The sequence below is a fragment of the Ovis canadensis genome, chromosome 1 (assembly GCF_042477335.2).
Source record: "Ovis canadensis isolate MfBH-ARS-UI-01 breed Bighorn chromosome 1, ARS-UI_OviCan_v2, whole genome shotgun sequence".
Taxonomy (NCBI): Eukaryota; Metazoa; Chordata; class Mammalia; order Artiodactyla; family Bovidae; genus Ovis; species Ovis canadensis.
The window spans coordinates 13,067,702-13,084,350 of record NC_091245.1 but is presented as its reverse complement, the minus strand read 5'-3'; the positions used below and the strand labels follow the sequence as shown (position 1 = coordinate 13,084,350).

The following is a 16,649-nucleotide window of genomic DNA, read 5'->3' as shown; positions in this document are numbered from 1 at the left end:
GTCTGAAATTCAAATTTAACTAAGCATCCTGTATTTTTATTTGCTAAATCTTGCAACCTTACCTGTAGGTGACATTTGAGCTGAGACCTGAATGACCAGAAGGAAGTAGCCATGCAAAGGTTTAGGGAAATAATGATTCAGGCAGAAGGAACATTCAGCGAAAATGACCAGAGGGAGGAAGGTACAAATGAGGTTAAATAAGTAGGCAGGGACAAGATCATTCAAAATTCCATAGGGATAACAAAGAGTTTGAGTTTCTCTTTCTCTCCTTTATGCTAGTGGAGTTTTCGGAGGGATGACAAGATCTGATTGGTATTTGGCTGTTGGGTAGTCGGCCACTTTTGGAAGGGCTTAGAGGACAAATTCCACTCCAGTACTCTTGCCTAGAAAATCCCAGGGACGGAGGAGCCTGGTGGGTTGCTGTCTATGGGGTCGCACAGAGTCGGACACGACTGAAGCGACTTAGCAGCAGCAGCAGCCGAGGACAAATTCAGAAGATAATTAAACTTAAGCTGGCGTCATTGGCTTAGGAAGGGGCATCTACGTTTTCAGGCAGAACTCCTAAGTTCTGGGCCGCAAGTCTAGGGTAGCTGGGTGGTTGCTACGGAGGGCAGCTTGGCGGTTGCTATGGAGTGAGAGGGGCGGGGCTCGACGCTGGGAAAGGTCTAAGAGGCGGGGTGGGGGCGGAGCTAAGAGTGCGGCGGCGCGCTCCTCGCGATCGCAGGAAGTCGCGCGGGGCAAAGAAGGGGTGCGAGCGGAAGTGACGTCGTCCCGCACATGCGGTCCAGGGTGGTTCGCGCGGGTTTCCTCGGTCCGGTTCGGGAAGTTACAGGCGTTTGTACTCCACGGAGGCCGGGCCCAGCGGTCTGGTACCAGTCCTATCGGCAAGATGGTGAAGCCCAAGTACAAAGGACGGAGCACCATCAACCCCTCTAATGCCAGCACAAATCCCGGTACGGGCGGCTGGGGTTGCGGAGGGTGGGGGCTTTGAGGAAGCTTGGGGTTAGGGACTCCGAGTGGCCTTGCTTGGAGTGACTTCAAGCGCTGTGGCCTTTGGGTATGAGAAGGGAGAAGGTGATTCCTTGTTCAGAGGCACTGAGGAGGGCTGTCTTGCGCGCCTGTTAAGGGTAGATGCCGGGAACCAGGTCTAAAGCCGGGAAAGGGAACTCTCAGGCCTGGCAGCCTTGGGGAGTCTCCAAGGTGAGACTGGGAAGCCCAGAGTTGGAAGGGGCACTTAAATGACCTTCTTGTTTTCCTGTGTGTCGGGTGTTGAAGCCCCTCCCCCAATATAGGTCAGTCTTGTATCAGTCCAGCTCAAGGAATTGCTAGAAGTAAGTTAGATAAAGTCAGATAAAAGTGATGTAGACCGACCCAACTGGCCTTTTATACTTGGCCACAGTTGCCTGCCACCTTAGCTTTGGCCGTTTAAATGAGAAAAGGACTGTAGATTTGGCTCTTGGAGTCGTCCAAGTTCATAGAAAACGTTACAAATAAATAAATATGGTTGTGTCAGTAAAGATGTTTTTGGAAATGTGTATGAATTTTGAGGTTCCACCATGGAGTGAACAAGATAGCCCTTGTGAGAGCCCTTTTCATTTGGGTTTAGTTAATAAAACATATTAAAATATGGCTTAAAGGTTTTGGTTTTAATTCATGTTGAATGTTTCCCCTGGACTGCTGCTAAATTATTCAGTTTGTGTAGACTGGCATCTTACAGTATTAAGCCTGAAAAGGCCCTTAGAGATCAGGATGTTATAGGTGAAGAGACTGAGCCAAAATAGGGGAAGTGGCTTCTCACAGTTGACACCTTAGTGAGCAGTAGAGCCGCCAGCCCTGTGGTTTCAGCCTGTTTTCTCCTGCATGACTTTAGGAGTAGACAGGCGACCTGATGCTCAGTTGATAGTCCCGTCCGACTCTGCAACCCTGTGGACTGTAGCCCACCAGGGAAGGCATCCCCAAATGTGAAGCTAGTATTTCTATGCTAGTTTGTCCTTCTCCTTCTGTCTGAAATGTAAGGCAAAAATTACTGTCTATTTTTCTGTTGAATAAACTAAGATTAAGCATTAGGAAATTAAGAACCTGGTACATTGGGAACACTTGGGTATCAGAATTGTACAGAACCTTTTCCTGGAGCAGGTACTCAACATTTGTTCAACTGAGACCCAGAGGTTAAGGTAGGCATCTTAGTGGTTAAGAGTAGAGATGGTGATCCAGTGTTTTTGTTCAAATTCTGTCTGTGCCATCTTTGTCTTTGTACAGGATGGCTGCCCACTGTGCCTCAGTTTCTTAACCTGCACAATGGGGATAATGTGTCCCTCTTTATAGGATTATTGTATGGATTACAAGACGATGCCTCTAATATGCATAGCACAGTGCCATAACTAGTACTCAGAAACATTACCTGTTATCATTTTCAAAGCAGTCCTATGGAGGATTCAAGATTAGGTCAGCTTTGTCATACCATGTAGCTTCCAGGAATGATTCTGTTGGAGCAACACATGAAGAAAGTGGAGATTTTGCGCTGAGTTGGCAGCTTGCCTACTTTCAATGAACTGGTTGGAGTGCTTAAAGCAATGGCTATAGTTAGACTTGTTGGTTATCAAATAGTGTGCAGACTACTTTTGTGTTTCCTAGATCGAGTGCAGGGAGCAGGAGGCCACAACATGAGGGACCGGGCCACAATTCGACGCCTGAATATGTACAGACAGAAAGAGCGCAGGTGAGCCTGGACGCTGTTATCCCCTCCCCCTTCCCTTCCTGCCCTGGACTTGTAGCTGCACCTGTGAAGCCCTTGATACTCCCACCCCTACTCTCCCCAGATAGGCATCCCCAAATGTGACACCAAGCCAGCATTGCTATCCTAATTTGTCCTTCTCTTTCTCTCTGAGATGTAAAGCAAGAATTACTGTCTATTCTGCCATTGATTAAACTAAGATCAAACATTAAGAGATTAAGAAACTGGTACATTAGGAACAGTTATGTGTCAGACATACAGAACTTTCCTGATGCTTTGCCTGGAGCAGGCACTCAACATTTGTTCAACTGAGCGTGTTTTCAAATACCGTTTTATATGATCAACTGTGAATTTTGAGTTAGAGACATGGGTAGTGGTGGTGAAATAGTGATCGTGTCATAGTCCTTCCCCTACAATAGCCCTGTTCCTCACAGCCTCGGCCTCCACGAATCGTGTGTTACATCTCAGTAAATGTCCATCAGATAGAAATCTGCTTTTCTTGAACAAAGCGTATAGGGCAGTGTCATGAAAGCAGCAAAAAAAAGTTGTTTTTTAAGGCCAGACTTTAGATCACCACACTGTGGCTCTTGGACACTCATCACAACTCTGAGTTCTGCTGAGGCAGCTTCGACCACAGGGACTTGCTGAGTGTGACATTTTGTGTGAGCTGGTCTTAATTTGTTTGGTAATTGGATTCTTCATCTGTTCTAAAAGATGTGTCTAAAACACAAACGTCAATGAACTTAATCTGCTTTAGTCACCTACTCTGCAGTTTGTTTTAGTATTTTGAGTTCCAGCATAAATCACCCTCTACTTAAAATTCATTTAAACCAGCTTTTAAATAATGATCCCAAAAAGGCTCAAGTATGTGATTTTTTATTTAAAAGCAAACAAACAGTAAACAGATTTTTAAACCCGGGCATTAGTTGTTATTCATCGAGCAAAAATCATTACGTGCTCTGTTGCAAGAGGTTAAATGGCTTGGGGCAATCTGTTTTGAATGTCAAAGGACTTTTTGTTTACCAAAATCTGTATTTCATGATCACTTAAAACCGGGAAAGAGGAGAAAGAAAAGAGAGGTCCTTTTGATGGAAAGGGTATTCTGTAAACTGAAATTTGCCCTTCTGTCCTCAACCCAAATCTGTTATTTCCTTCATTTAGGAACAGCCGTGGTAAAGTGATTAAGCCTCTGCAGTATCAGTCAACAGTGGCTCCTGGCACAGTGGCAAGAGTGGAGCCGAACATTAAGTGGTTTGGTGAGTATGAGCCTCTGCTACTTTTGCCCTAGGAAATGTGCACTGTGTGGGAAAGGGCAGAATGTTCAGGTGTCTGAAAGGTGTTGAGGTTTTGGGAAACTGTCAAGGACAATGTGAGAAAGGAATGAGATAAGAAGCCGCCGCCATGGGAAAAATGCAGAGAAAAGTGGTACTGGTGGCTTTCACAAATGACTTCCTCTTTTGAAAAGAGCTCATCATTGTTCACTGGGAGTGAACCTCTTAGACGAAATCATCCTTAATGACTAGCTCTCACAGACCTCGGAGCGCTCCTGTGTTCCTCTTCTAATTTCTGATCGCCTGGAGACATGACTGTTCTAACGGTGCCTTGAGGTGTGTTCCTGCCTTTAGCCTGAAGTTCCTCTGAAGCCCTGTATCTCAGTGCAGTTGTATTTGGACTGAGTGGCAATGAAAGGACCTCTCGTTAGTCCTTCCCTAGAGCGAGTAGCTGTCTCCAGAGGCAGTGGGGAGGCAGGATTTCTTCCTTTGGAAACCCCACGTTCATCTCCTTTGGGGCTCTCAGCCTTTCCCTCAGCACTGCCAGCTGTGTGGACACATCAGGTGGCCGGACCCCATTGTTTGCCTGCTGTTTGAACTGTCCTTGAACATCTCGTAACATCTCTGGGTGGGACGGGTATCCTCTAGAAAACTGCAGTACAGGAAAGTGTCCAAGAGAACTTCTTCAAGAGGCCTTTAGCACAGTGGTAAGGTCCTGTGACTCTAGGTCCAGACCTCCTGGGTGTGAGTCCTCATTCTTCCCTGTTTGGGACCATGAGCAAGTTCTTAAGGGTGCTCGTCAGTTTTCCATCTGCAAAATGAAGACAGAAATAGCACCTGTCTGTAGGTCTGCTGTGGTAATTGAATGAGTTAATAGGTGATGTATAAGAGTCTAGAATAGTGTCCAGTAAGTCGTACAGTGGAAGCATTAACTACTGCCACTGTGGCCTTCCCCTGGAGTTTGGCATGGGTGCCGCAGCGTGCCTGTTAGTGAACAGTCTCTCGCTTCCAAGGTGTGCTCCAGGAGGTGTTACATGGTTTCATTTTGTTTCCTTGCAGGGCTTAGTTGGTTAATATAACAGTCCCTTCAAGCTTTCCTAATCCTCAAAACAGGAGCTGTGACTCTTAGGAGGTGCTGTGCTTCGGGATTCTCTGCGTACACTACCTGATCAGCTGTGATTGGCTGCAGATTTCTTTGCCACGTCTAGCCGGAAGAGGGGCATCTGTCAAATCTCAGTTCCATTCAGTGATGTTTATTTTTCAGTTTTGTCCAGTCAGGAGATTGGACTTGGAAAACTACTGAAACCCTCTGTGTGTCTGGGTTGGTTGTATATGAGTGCAGGAGAGGCAGTTTTTGTGTTTTTTGGCTTTTTCCTTTTAAGTTTGAAAATGGCTTTAGGGTAGATGTGTCGGGTGTTTGGGTAAGTGAGGGCAATTTAAAAATCTTGCCGTTCACTGTGTCACTGGGAAGATGGAGGCGAAAGCAATAAGGAGCAATTTATTAAATGGCAACATTCTTTTGTAAAACAGGAAATACACGTGTGATTAAGCAGTCATCGTTACAAAAATTTCAAGAGGAAATGGACACAGTCTTGAAGGATCCATACAAAGTTGTCATGAAGCAAAGCAAGTTACCCATGTCTCTTCTCCATGATCGAATCCGGCCTCATGTAAGACAGAGGGTGTCCCTGGCAGACCACACAGATCCCCCTCTACCATATTTAGCTCTTGTTTTTTCTGTAGAGAATAGTGCTTAATGCAGTACCGATGAGCTTTCTGAGACTTCTTTCGCCGTTATTAACGATCTCGCCTTTCGCATGAACCGAATTCTGTCAGAGAGGTTCAATAGCATGGTGGACCAGAGTACAGGCCCTACTTTAACCTTTTTGCTGTGGCCCTTTCTGCGGCCTTAGGTGTCTCTGAGCTTTCACTTTCCTGGGTGATGGGATGCAGATGAAACATCTATTAAGGCTCTTGGCACAAAGCAAGCACTCAGGCCACCACTTAATTACAGCTAAATAGATCATGGCTATCACCAATACCATTTTTAAAAGTTTTTGCAGGCAAACTTGTTTAAGTGGTAATTGCATCAAACTTTGGGGAAACGTAGAATTAGAACTGGGTTGGTAGGAAAGGAGACTTTGGTGTTGAGTACTTTCAGCTTCAGTGAGTTCCTTGAGGAGTCTTGTCCCCTGAAGGAAGGGGTACCTGTCAGATTGGTTGTTAAAACCGATGAAGTTCAAAGTGCAGTAAGGACTGAATCTGGCTCGAGTGGAGTGAGTTTCACAGGGAACCAGAGAAGTGGCCCAAAGCTTGCCTGCACTTTTTTACATGAACTGAATAATAATTTCCCCAAATATCCATCAGTTACAGCACAGAGCTTCGGTTCCAGCATCAGGAGGAGAAGAAAACATTGACATACATACAAGAATTAAAGAGTTCCAAGAGAAGTGTTTACTTGCAGAACAGAATAAAACCCAGGGCCTGGTTATTGCCTCAGGTTTTGTCAGTTATGCTTTGTTTTATGATAGACTCGAAGAATGGCACCTGTTAGTGGAGTGACTGTTTTCTGTCAGGGAAGCACGTGAGTGTGATTCGTGAAACGCAGACAAGGTGCTCATTTCTCTTGCTCTCTCTGTCTGTTCTCCCTAAAGCCATCTTTTAACAAGCTGTTGAATCCTGTTCATGAGAAGAACAGAGAAGCAGCTCTGTCGTGGGTTTATTGCTTTGTTGCACATGCCAGTTGTTCAGTGCTTTTAAAATGTGGTGCTTAGATGTCTGCTAGTGTGGATCGGAGGGCCCACGACTGCAGCGGCCAGCTTGTGTTTTGGTGCAGGTACTCAGGGTAACTGGCGAGTTTCCTGCTTTGGCCTTGAAAACCCTTGTGTGTGTGTGTGTGTGTGTGCTCAGTTCCTTAGTCCTGTCTGACTCTGTGACCCCCATGGACTCTAGCCCTCCAGGCGCCTCTGTCCAAGGCGTTTCCCAGGCAAGAATACTGGAGTGGGTTACCATTTCCTTCTCCAGGGAGGGGATCTTCCCAACCCAGGGATCAAACTCAAGTCTCTTGCCTCTCCTGCATTGGCAAGTGGATTCTTTGCCACTGTGCTACTGCTCATTGTAGAATCGGATTCTGAGATGTGCTGTGCGGTGTAGCCAAGTCCCGTGGGCAGAGGAGCCTGGTGGACTAGAGTCCCTGGGGTTGCAGACTGAGCTCACGCATGCACACACACGCGTAGTCAAATCAGGTACACTTTTAACTTTTGCACATTCACCTGTATGTGCATAATAATTACTGTGTTTCTATAGCAATACGACAGTCAAAATACTGTAACTTACTTTGTGTATTTTATTGTACCCTGCATATTACTACATTGTACTTCCTGAGATATAGGTTTACAGACACAGATCCAGGTATACTGTATTTTATAGGCTAAGAGATTTTCAAGGATAATCTTGGTCTTAATTTTCCCAGTGACTTTAGAACCTAGTTTTCATGTGAAATGTGACTGTTTTGTGTGGGGATGTTCCCCTGTTGGAGTGTAGTGAGTAAAAGTAAACTAAAAGATGGGTTAGAGACTCTGAGAAAATGATAATGTCTCAAGGATCTCTAGGAGTTGGAGGGGATTCTGTTTAGAAGCCATGGGGTTATTCTGTCTTCTGAATTTAGTAGCTGGTGCTTGCAGGGGAGCCTGAGGGCAGAAGGTGATTTTTTTTTTTTAACCGAGGATATTCTCTGCTGGCTACTAACAACATACTGTTACGTGATAGATCCTAACTCAGACTGTGACTTTCATCCTGCTTCAAAAATTCCTCTGCTTGTAACTCCTTTATAGGCACATCAAATTCTAGTTAGGATCAGGTTCCTTTTATCACATCTAAACTATTATTTTGGAGTTTTGCTAGATGTTTTTCATCTGAAGACTTTCCATGTGCATTTAATAAAAAACGTTACCTAAATTAGGGAAAATGTTATCTGAAACTAAATTGCATCTTACAAAACAAGCAATTCCTTTTAGCCATGAAAGAAATTAACTTCCAAGAAAAAGTTGGCATTTACAGTTGGTTTAAAAAAAAAACACAAATATGAGTATGATTGTCCTTGACAAAATCTGTGAATTTGGCGAATTTTATGCACTTCTTTGAAAACTTTTAAGAAGAAAAGGGGGTTAGAAAAGAGAAGCTAATTTTCAGTATTGTAGCCTTAATTACATTTGACTGAAAGCTTATGATAAATGAACTAAAGCTGAGTTTTGGCAAGTCTTACACACAGCTATTCATATTTGCTTTGATTATTGGTATTTTGTATTTCTCCAAGGAAGCTTACAGAGGGGAACAAGTGTGTCTGCTATTTAAATAAGCATTTCTGATGAGAAGTCAGGCTGTATTCATGTTGCATATTTTGGTATGGGTTGAGCTTTGTAAAAATGAGAGCAGAAAGCCTTTCCTGGGTAGGTTTTGAACTTTCTGCTTTTTCTCTGTGCATTGTTTAGTGTTGCCTATAATTCTCCTTTCTCTTTAGAATGCAAAGGTGCACATCCTTGATACTGAAAGCTTCGAAACAACATTTGGCCCCAAAGCGCAGAGGAAGCGGCCAAATTTATTTGCAAGTGATATGCAGTCACTTATAGAAAATGCAGAAACATCCACTGAGAGCTATGACCAGGGCAAGGATCGTGACTTGGTAGCTGAAGACACTGGTGTGAGGTACTGTTTCGAAGTTCATGCACATGTCATCATTTGCTCTTTTGTGAAACAAACATCTTCTGTACAGTTATTTACCTGCAAGAACCTCAGTGATTTATCTCATAGATGGAGTTAGCCTCTTCCTTTATACTAGAAAAATTAGTGAAATTGGTTGGGGCCAGATGGAAGATATTTTAAGGCAGATGATTTACTATTGACCTCTTAATCCCCCCAAATAAAGATAAGTGACACTTTCTTCATAATAATAGCAGTACATTCTGTCACAGGCAATTTTTAAAAATATAGTTAAATTGGAAATGCCGTAGAAAGAAAAGAAGAACTCCTAATTCCACCACCTCTGTTATTAATATTTTGGTGACTATCAGGATTTCCTTAACCAGAGTCTCTGGATCACTGAGGGGTTCGTGGATGGCCTTTGAGATTTCTGTGACCCTCTGAAGATAATGTGGAAAACTTTGCATACATAAAAGTAGTGAGGTTTTGTTTTTAGGGAAGAGGAGGGAGAGGAAAAGGATCCATAACTTTCATCATACTTTCATAGGGGTTCATACCCAAAAGGAGATCAAGAATCATTCAAGGATATATGTATATATGTGTGTGTGTGTGTGTGTGTATGTGTACACACGTGCATGCTAAGTTGTATCTCTGTCCATGGGGATTCTCCAGGCAAGAATACTGGATTGGGTTGCCGTGGAGGGGCTCTTCCCAATTCAGGGATTGAACCCATATCTCTTATGTCTCCAGCATTGGCAGTCAGGTTCTTTACCACCAGTGCCACCTGGGAAACACACACACACACACACACACACAATTCTAGATGTTTCTAACATGGAGTTTTTATCACACACACGTGCGCACACACACACACACACACTCTTCTAGATGTTTCTAACATGGAGTTTTTATTTATAAATGCAATACTTTAAGACTGTATTTTAACTTGCTTTTACTTTCATGTATTTTTCTCAATTATTAAGAATATATTTCTATGTCAGTACTTAGTCAGCAGCAGTACAGTGTTTCACGTCAGAGTAGGTTATGTCGTGGCCAGTTCCACATTTGGACATTCATACTGTTCAAAGTTTTCCCCTGTGGTAGATGATTGTAGGGTAAAATGTCAGTGTGACTAATTTTTTCTCATCCTGAATTGCTCCCCAAGGATAAATTCTTAGGGGAAAGGACAGTGTCCAAGAGTAGGCAGGTTTTTGATCGGTGGCTGCCCCATTGCCCTCCAGAAAGGGTCTTCCGGTCTGGTGCTCCTGGTCCCCCGTCCTGTGTCCCTCAGGCGCCCTGGTGGAAACGTGCTGTCCCTGCATCAGCGCCACTGCCTCGGTGCTGTCCTCAGCCCACCACTAACCCTGGGACTCCTGGAGGTAAAATCGAGCCACTTGAGGCCAAGCAGGAAGAGGCAGCGAGTTCATTTTTTCCTAGAGCTGTTTGAACTTTGTATGTCTCTGCTGATTTGAATTTTTTCCACCTCGAAAAGGTACAGTCAGCAGTGGTGTTAGTTCTCAGTCATATCTGACTCTTTGTAGCCCCATGGACTGTAGCCCACCTGGCCCTCTGTCCATGGAAGTCTCTAGGCAAAAATACCGGAGTGGATGGCCATTCCCTTCTCTAGGGGGGTCTTCCCCACCCAGGAATTGAACCCGGGTCTCCAGCATTGCAGGCAGATTCTTTACTATCTGAGCCACCAGGGAAGCCCTCAGTCAGCAATAGGGGAGACATAAAACTAGTTTTTTGAGTCAGAGACATTGGGTAGATATCTTTGAGGCTAGTAAACAAATTCTCAACCTTACCAGCAAAGTGTCACTCTCTTTTGGAGCTTTGGCATGTGAATTACATTTCAGGTCCTGCTGATTTCCTTTTCATAAATCTGTGTGACAGACTGCCTAAATTATAGCTGCCTCTTAAATTTCATATATTTATACTTATTATTCATTTTTGCTGCACTGGGTCTTTGTTGCGGCGCTTGGCCTTTCTCTCGTGTGGCGAGCGGAGGCTTCTCTCTCGTTGCGGAGTGGTGGCTTCTCTTACCGTGGAGAGTGGCCTCTAGGGCATGCCAGCTCCGGGAGCTGCAGCTCACGGGCTCAGTGACTGTGTCACCTGGGCTTAGGTGCCCCACAGCATGTGGGATCTTAGTTCCCCGACCAGGGGTTAAACTCCCATCCCGTGCTTTGCAGGGCAGATGCCTAACCACTGGGCCACCAGGGAAGTCCCACTGCAGAGCTATGAGTCGAGTTCCCTGTGCTGTGTAGTGGGTCCTCGTGTAGTTGCCTGTACTATACATAGCGGTACAGATATGTCTGTCCCAGTCTCCCAGTCCACCCCCCCCTTTCCCCACTTGGTAACTGTACGTTTGTTTTCTGCTTCTGTGACTGTCTCTGCTTTGCAAGTAAACTCATCTGTACCATTTTTCTGGACTCTACACACAAGCAATATTATGCAGTACTGATCTCTGTCTTACTTCAGTCTGTATGACAGTCTCTGGGTACACCCCATCTCCGCGTGTGGCACTGTTTGGTTCCTTTTTCTGGCTGAGTCGTCCACTGTATGCATGTGCCACCTCCTCTCTACCTGTTCCTCTGTCAGTGGGCATTTAGGTTGCTTCCACATCCTGGCTCTCGTGGCTGGCGCTGCATTGAGCACTGAGGTTCATCCATCCTTTGGAATTGCGATTCTCTCCAGATAGATGCCTGGGAATGGGATTGCTGGGTCCTGTGATGGCTCCGTTTTTAGTTTTTCACGGAATCCACACACTGTTCTCCATAGTGGCTGTAGCAATTTACATTTCCATGGACAGTGTTGGAGAGGTCCGTTTTCTCAAAACCCTCTCCAGCATTTATTTTTTGTAAACTTGTTGATAATGGCCATTCTGACTGGTGTGAGATGTACCTCATTGTAGTTACGATTTACATTTCGCTAATCATTAGCAATGTTGATAACAACTAGTTTTGATACCCTTTTCCCTGAGCACATGATTGATTTTTCCTTAAAATATCCTTTTAATTGTTACAGCGCATCAGTTGCTCACTTTGGTTGCTTTCTTATTTAGAAATGAAGCCCAAGAAGAGATATTTAAAAAAGGACAGTCTAAAAGAATATGGGGTGAGCTGTACAAGGTAGGACTTTAAATTTTCTCTCATTGAGTGGTTCCTTTGGCCTTCGTGATCTTATGGGAGACAACAGACTTGGAGCTACTGACGCTGTGTCCATCCATCCATCTTTTCTCCATGGAGAAAGCAGGATGGATATGGCTTTGCACATACTACTGTTGTTCTAGATAACTGCGTTTTTCTTTATTACTCACATGATAGTAACAGCCAAATTACATGGATTCATATATTCTCTGTTTATATTGATATTTCTTTGGATTGCCTGCTAAAATGATATTCCTGCTGAGATTTATTATACATGTTAGAGCTGCATGAAAATTTTTGAGTTCCTTAGTCCAGCCCTCTTGTTTTACAGACGAGAATGCAGGTCTAGAAAGCTTGAGTCCCTTCCCCAGCTCACCCAGGTAGTTAGTGCAGGAGCCTTTGTGTCTCCTGAGTCCTGGTCCAGTGCTATTCAGCTGGCTGAGTTGAATTTGAGTAATGTTCTCAGTAACAAAATCTTTCAAGTATAGTCACGTAATTAAACGGTAACATAATAGGAGACTAGTATCATGAAGGCAAACTAAATTTTTTACTTTTTTGGTAAAATACACAACACTTATAACATGGAAACTTAGAGGTTTAAGAAGTAAATGATTCTACTCACTATTGCATGGCAGTCATGAAATAGACTGGTTTCGTCCAAGCCAGTTCTGTTTGAAATTTTGACAAGTTTCAGACACCCACAGGGTGAAGAACACTTTTTAGAATACTGACTGCTGGGTTTTGAGATTGGCTACAACCTGCCCTCCTCATAACACTGTTGAGAGGTTATCCCTGTTATTGCTTTATTTTTCCCAGGTTCCCTTAAATGCCTTCTCTCTTTCATTTTGCCCTTGTACTACTGTAGCAAATCACTTTTGCCTCTTTGAATTTGCAGGTGATAGATTCATCAGATGTTGTGGTTCAAGTTCTTGATGCTAGAGATCCAGTGGGTACACGTTCCCCTCACATTGAGACTTACTTGAAAAAAGAGAAACCCTGGAAACATCTCATTTTTGTTCTTAACAAATGTGACCTTGTTCCAACCTGGGCAACAGTAAGTACAGCTGCTAATGCAAAACAGATAACCAAGGCCATGAGGCTCGTTATCCATGAATAAGTAGGTGTCGTGATTACTAGTATTTGGGGCAGCAGATAAAGTGTTGCACTGTTGAGGTTGTAGTCACTGAGGTGTCTATACTGAAAGCAAAACCAAAATGGGCTTCAGTGATGATGGGCAATTACCTTTGATCCCTGATGGTTGGCAGTAGTACAGCTGCAGTGCCCACAGGAGGACTGGGGTGGGCCCTTTAGAAGGGGCGGCAGCTGCGGCCCCTGGCCCGCTTCACATTATGTTAGGTTAATTGCATTTAGTAACAGTGAAGGCATTTTGAGAATACTGTTGTGTGTTTATAAGGCAAAAAACAGCATCAACCGTCATACTTGAAAAAAATTTTTCAAAGAAGTGCAGCTGACATTTTCCTTGGACAGCTGTGTATGTGCGGTACCGTCCTGTCACTCACTCTCTGGTTCTGCCTGTGGTGTAAATAAACAACTTCCAATTTACCAGCTTCTTTCTTGTCTCCCTTTAGAAACGATGGGTTGCCGTCCTCTCCCAGGATTACCCGACACTTGCTTTCCACGCGAGTCTTACTAACCCCTTTGGCAAAGGAGCGTTTATTCAGCTTCTGCGGCAGTTTGGAAAGGTATCGAAACCTGGCCTGCCCCTCCTGGAGTTGGAAGGCTGTGGGCTGGTGTGAGAATTTCTCTTCCCAGAGTGTGTCTCACCTCCCACACCTTCTCGGTAGTGAGAACGGTGTGTTCCAGAGATGTAAACACTCATGGAGCCTCAGGATTACAGGGGATCCTCAGATGCTCTCTAGCTCAGCCTGTACCCCCTTCCCCGATGAACGTCACTTTGCTTTCTGCCATGTCCCTGGCATCGAATGATCCACCCTCTGCTCGGGTTGATGACTTGCCCCCTCCCAACACTCTCTCCACTCTGGGCTCCTGGGCCATGCGTTCTCTCCCCTCTGCCTAGAAGGGACCCCGCTGGACTCCAGCCTCTGATCCCTGGTCAGACACTAGTTCTCGGGGGGACTCTGAAAGCAGACCTTCTTGAAATTTTCTGTTCTGCACCCGCGACTCTGTATTCGTGAGTTCAGTTCATCTTACCTGGCTTCTATCAAAGGATGCATGACCTCTGTCCTACCCTTCCCTGCTTCCCAGAAGAAATTCATGGCTGTTACTTCTGGCATTTTCTCCCGTATTTTTGTACACGCTTATGAGTTTGTTTTTTCATTCCCCACCCTGCTCAGTTTTACGTATTTGTTAAGTTCCTGCTATGGAAAGTGAGAGTTAGATTTCTTACCCAGTCCTCTCTCTCCACTTCCTGTGTCCTTGTATGGCATTTGGTTAAACTACTATTTGTTCAGTGTTTACAGTATTATGACCAAAGTGTCAGTCCCTGCTGATCCACAATGCTATGATTATAATTCCTTTCTAATAGGAGCTTCAGTTTCATCTGGTGTTAAGTAGCTCCGCTTTATTTGTCACTGATGTGTCACCAAATCCTCGATAGTGTGGGAACTTTGAGAGTGTCCAGCACCTCCCGTCCAGGTGGGGCCATGTCCCAGACTGCTGCCGGGTCTTCCTGGGGTCTCCTTTCACCATCATCTGAGAATTCATATGGCTGTTCCCTGTGTTGGCTCCCTTGTTCATTGAATCTCTTTTCTTTCTTGGTTTACTCCTTCCTTTTGATGGAATGTGTTTTCCAAAAGCCTTCTGAAGAAGGGTACTTCGGGGGAACATTTTTTTGAGACCTTGCCTTCTGCAAATTTCTTCATTCTACCCTCACACCATTTGTTCTTAGAATGTTGAAGGTACCACGTTGAACCTTCTTTGTTTTTAATTTTGACCTTGCCACGTGGCTTGTGGGGTTTTAGTTCCCCGACCAGGGTGTGAACCCGCATCCCCTGCAGCGGATGCGCAGAGTTCTAGCCTCTGGACTGCCAGGGAAGTCCCAGTTGAATTTTCTTTGCTTCAGTACATTTATGACATTTTGTCCAGCTTTCTGAGCAGTTACCTTGATTCAGTCATTTAGCTGTTCTATCACGAAATGTTTTGCCTCTCACTTTTAATGTTTAAGTTCCGAAAGCTCTTGTTTAACTCCGAGTCGCCCTACCCCCTTTAACAGCCTGTTTTGTTTCACGGATTCACTAGCTTCCGTGTCTGAGGACGATGAGGGTAGTGGTATTTGGGAATTGTCCTCCACATTTTCCTGCATTGACACTGTCTCCTCCAAGTTGCTGTTTTCCTGTCTTTCCTACTAGAGTCACACTTCCAGTGTCTGGTTATTCTTGGTTCTCCATTCATTTTTAAGAGTGAGCCACACACACACAAAAGGCTATAGAAGCTTTATGCAGGGGGTAGGCTTGTTGAGAGGCTTTACTGTAGGGTGACTGGGAAGAACCCAGAATTTCGTTGGGGGACACTCTAGATGTTGCTGTCTGTAGGTCTGCTCTTATTCTCATTATTTTAGCTTCCCCATGCAGCATGCAGAATCTTAGTTCCCTGACGAGGGATCAGACCTGTGCCCCTGCAGTGGAAGTGCTGAGCCCTAACCACTGACTCATCAGGGAAGGCCCTGTCTGTAGGTCTTACTCCTGGACCTGTGAGTTTCCCTAGAAGGGAGTCTTCCTGTCTCGAGCTCGGGGGTGTGTGGACCTGGTTGCCAGGATTCTGCGAGTGCAGTGGGAGTAGGGGCCTGGAGTTGCCCTATTCAGTATTTAGACGTTGAACACTTGCTTTCAGCAACTGTTAGGTCTAAATCTAGGGTCCTTGTCAGGCCTGAAAATTAGGAATATTTTCAGACATCCAGGGCTCCAAAACAGTTATTGTCTCCTAAGCCTCCAGGGCAGAGAAGTTGAGACGCCCGTGCTGGGCTGGGGAAGGAGAGGTGTGACTATTTGCAGACAGTCCACTGGTCAGTCCTCTGGATTTCAGTCCCAGCCTTAGAGAGGACTGTACTGCCTATTCCCAAGGCCTGTATTCAGTGCGTGTTGCAGTGTATTTGCTGCGTTTTTAGTTTTTCTACCTTTGCAGCCAGGTAGCTTTCATATTTTGTAGTGGGTCAAGTTAGATACTACTTTTTAACTGTAATATTCTGTTAACATCTCACATTAGTTTGTTGTCTCATCTCTAGCTCACGCTTCCGTTTTATGTGTGTGGCTCTCTGGGGACCAGGCGTGGGGCTGGAGGGGATGTGCGTTCACACTGCTGTTGGCTCTGTGGGTGGGGGGGTATGAATTCTCACTGCTGTGGCTCCAGGAGGTTTGTGGAGGGAGGCAATCGTGGATGTTCAGTCCTCTGCCTCTAGACAGAAGCCCTCATTGATTTGTAGACTCTGCTTGAGCTCTGCCTCCTTGAGACTCTCACCCAGCTATCTAGCTTTTGAGACTGCCTTTCTTGTCTTTTGTCATTGGCAATGAAAATGCAAAATGTGGTGTGCAGAGAAGAGGAGGGGTGGGTCATGGGATTGGTACATCTGCTAAGGTTCTCCTCCCTGAAGACATTGTATCAGTGGACAGCATTCTTCTAAACTGGTGACTAATGAGCTGTTTCTTTCTTTCTTTCTCAGCCTACATACGTTCAACCTTAAAACATTCAAGAATAATTTCACATGAGTGACTGAGGCGCTGACTCACCTCTGATTTATTCATGAGGACGTGTATGCAGCCCACTCAGACTAGGCCGGTGATGCGTGTCTGGGCTTTAAATCAAGTCGTAGTGGCAGTTTTGTGC

The 16,649-nt window shown here is 44.9% G+C and overlaps 1 protein-coding gene across 2 annotated transcripts in view; it reads left to right on the top strand.

Annotated features, from left to right (window-relative positions):
• The first annotated feature begins 336 nt into the window (after positions 1–336).
• The window catches only part of GNL2 (G protein nucleolar 2), a 24,437-nt gene continuing 8,124 nt past the window's right edge, over positions 337–16,649 (top strand). The window contains exons 1-8 of one of the 2 annotated variants that reach the window (XM_069548152.1): positions 337–953; positions 2,635–2,719; positions 3,896–3,990; positions 5,536–5,675; positions 8,525–8,709; positions 11,765–11,831; positions 12,745–12,903; positions 13,439–13,552. In XM_069548152.1, coding sequence (XP_069404253.1) covers positions 890–953; positions 2,635–2,719; positions 3,896–3,990; positions 5,536–5,675; positions 8,525–8,709; positions 11,765–11,831; positions 12,745–12,903; positions 13,439–13,552 — 909 coding nt within the window. In that variant the 5' untranslated portion in view covers positions 337–889. The remainder of the gene's footprint in view (positions 954–2,634; positions 2,720–3,895; positions 3,991–5,535; positions 5,676–8,524; positions 8,710–11,764; positions 11,832–12,744; positions 12,904–13,438; positions 13,553–16,649) is intronic. The other variant, XM_069548230.1, reaches the window with a different exon arrangement.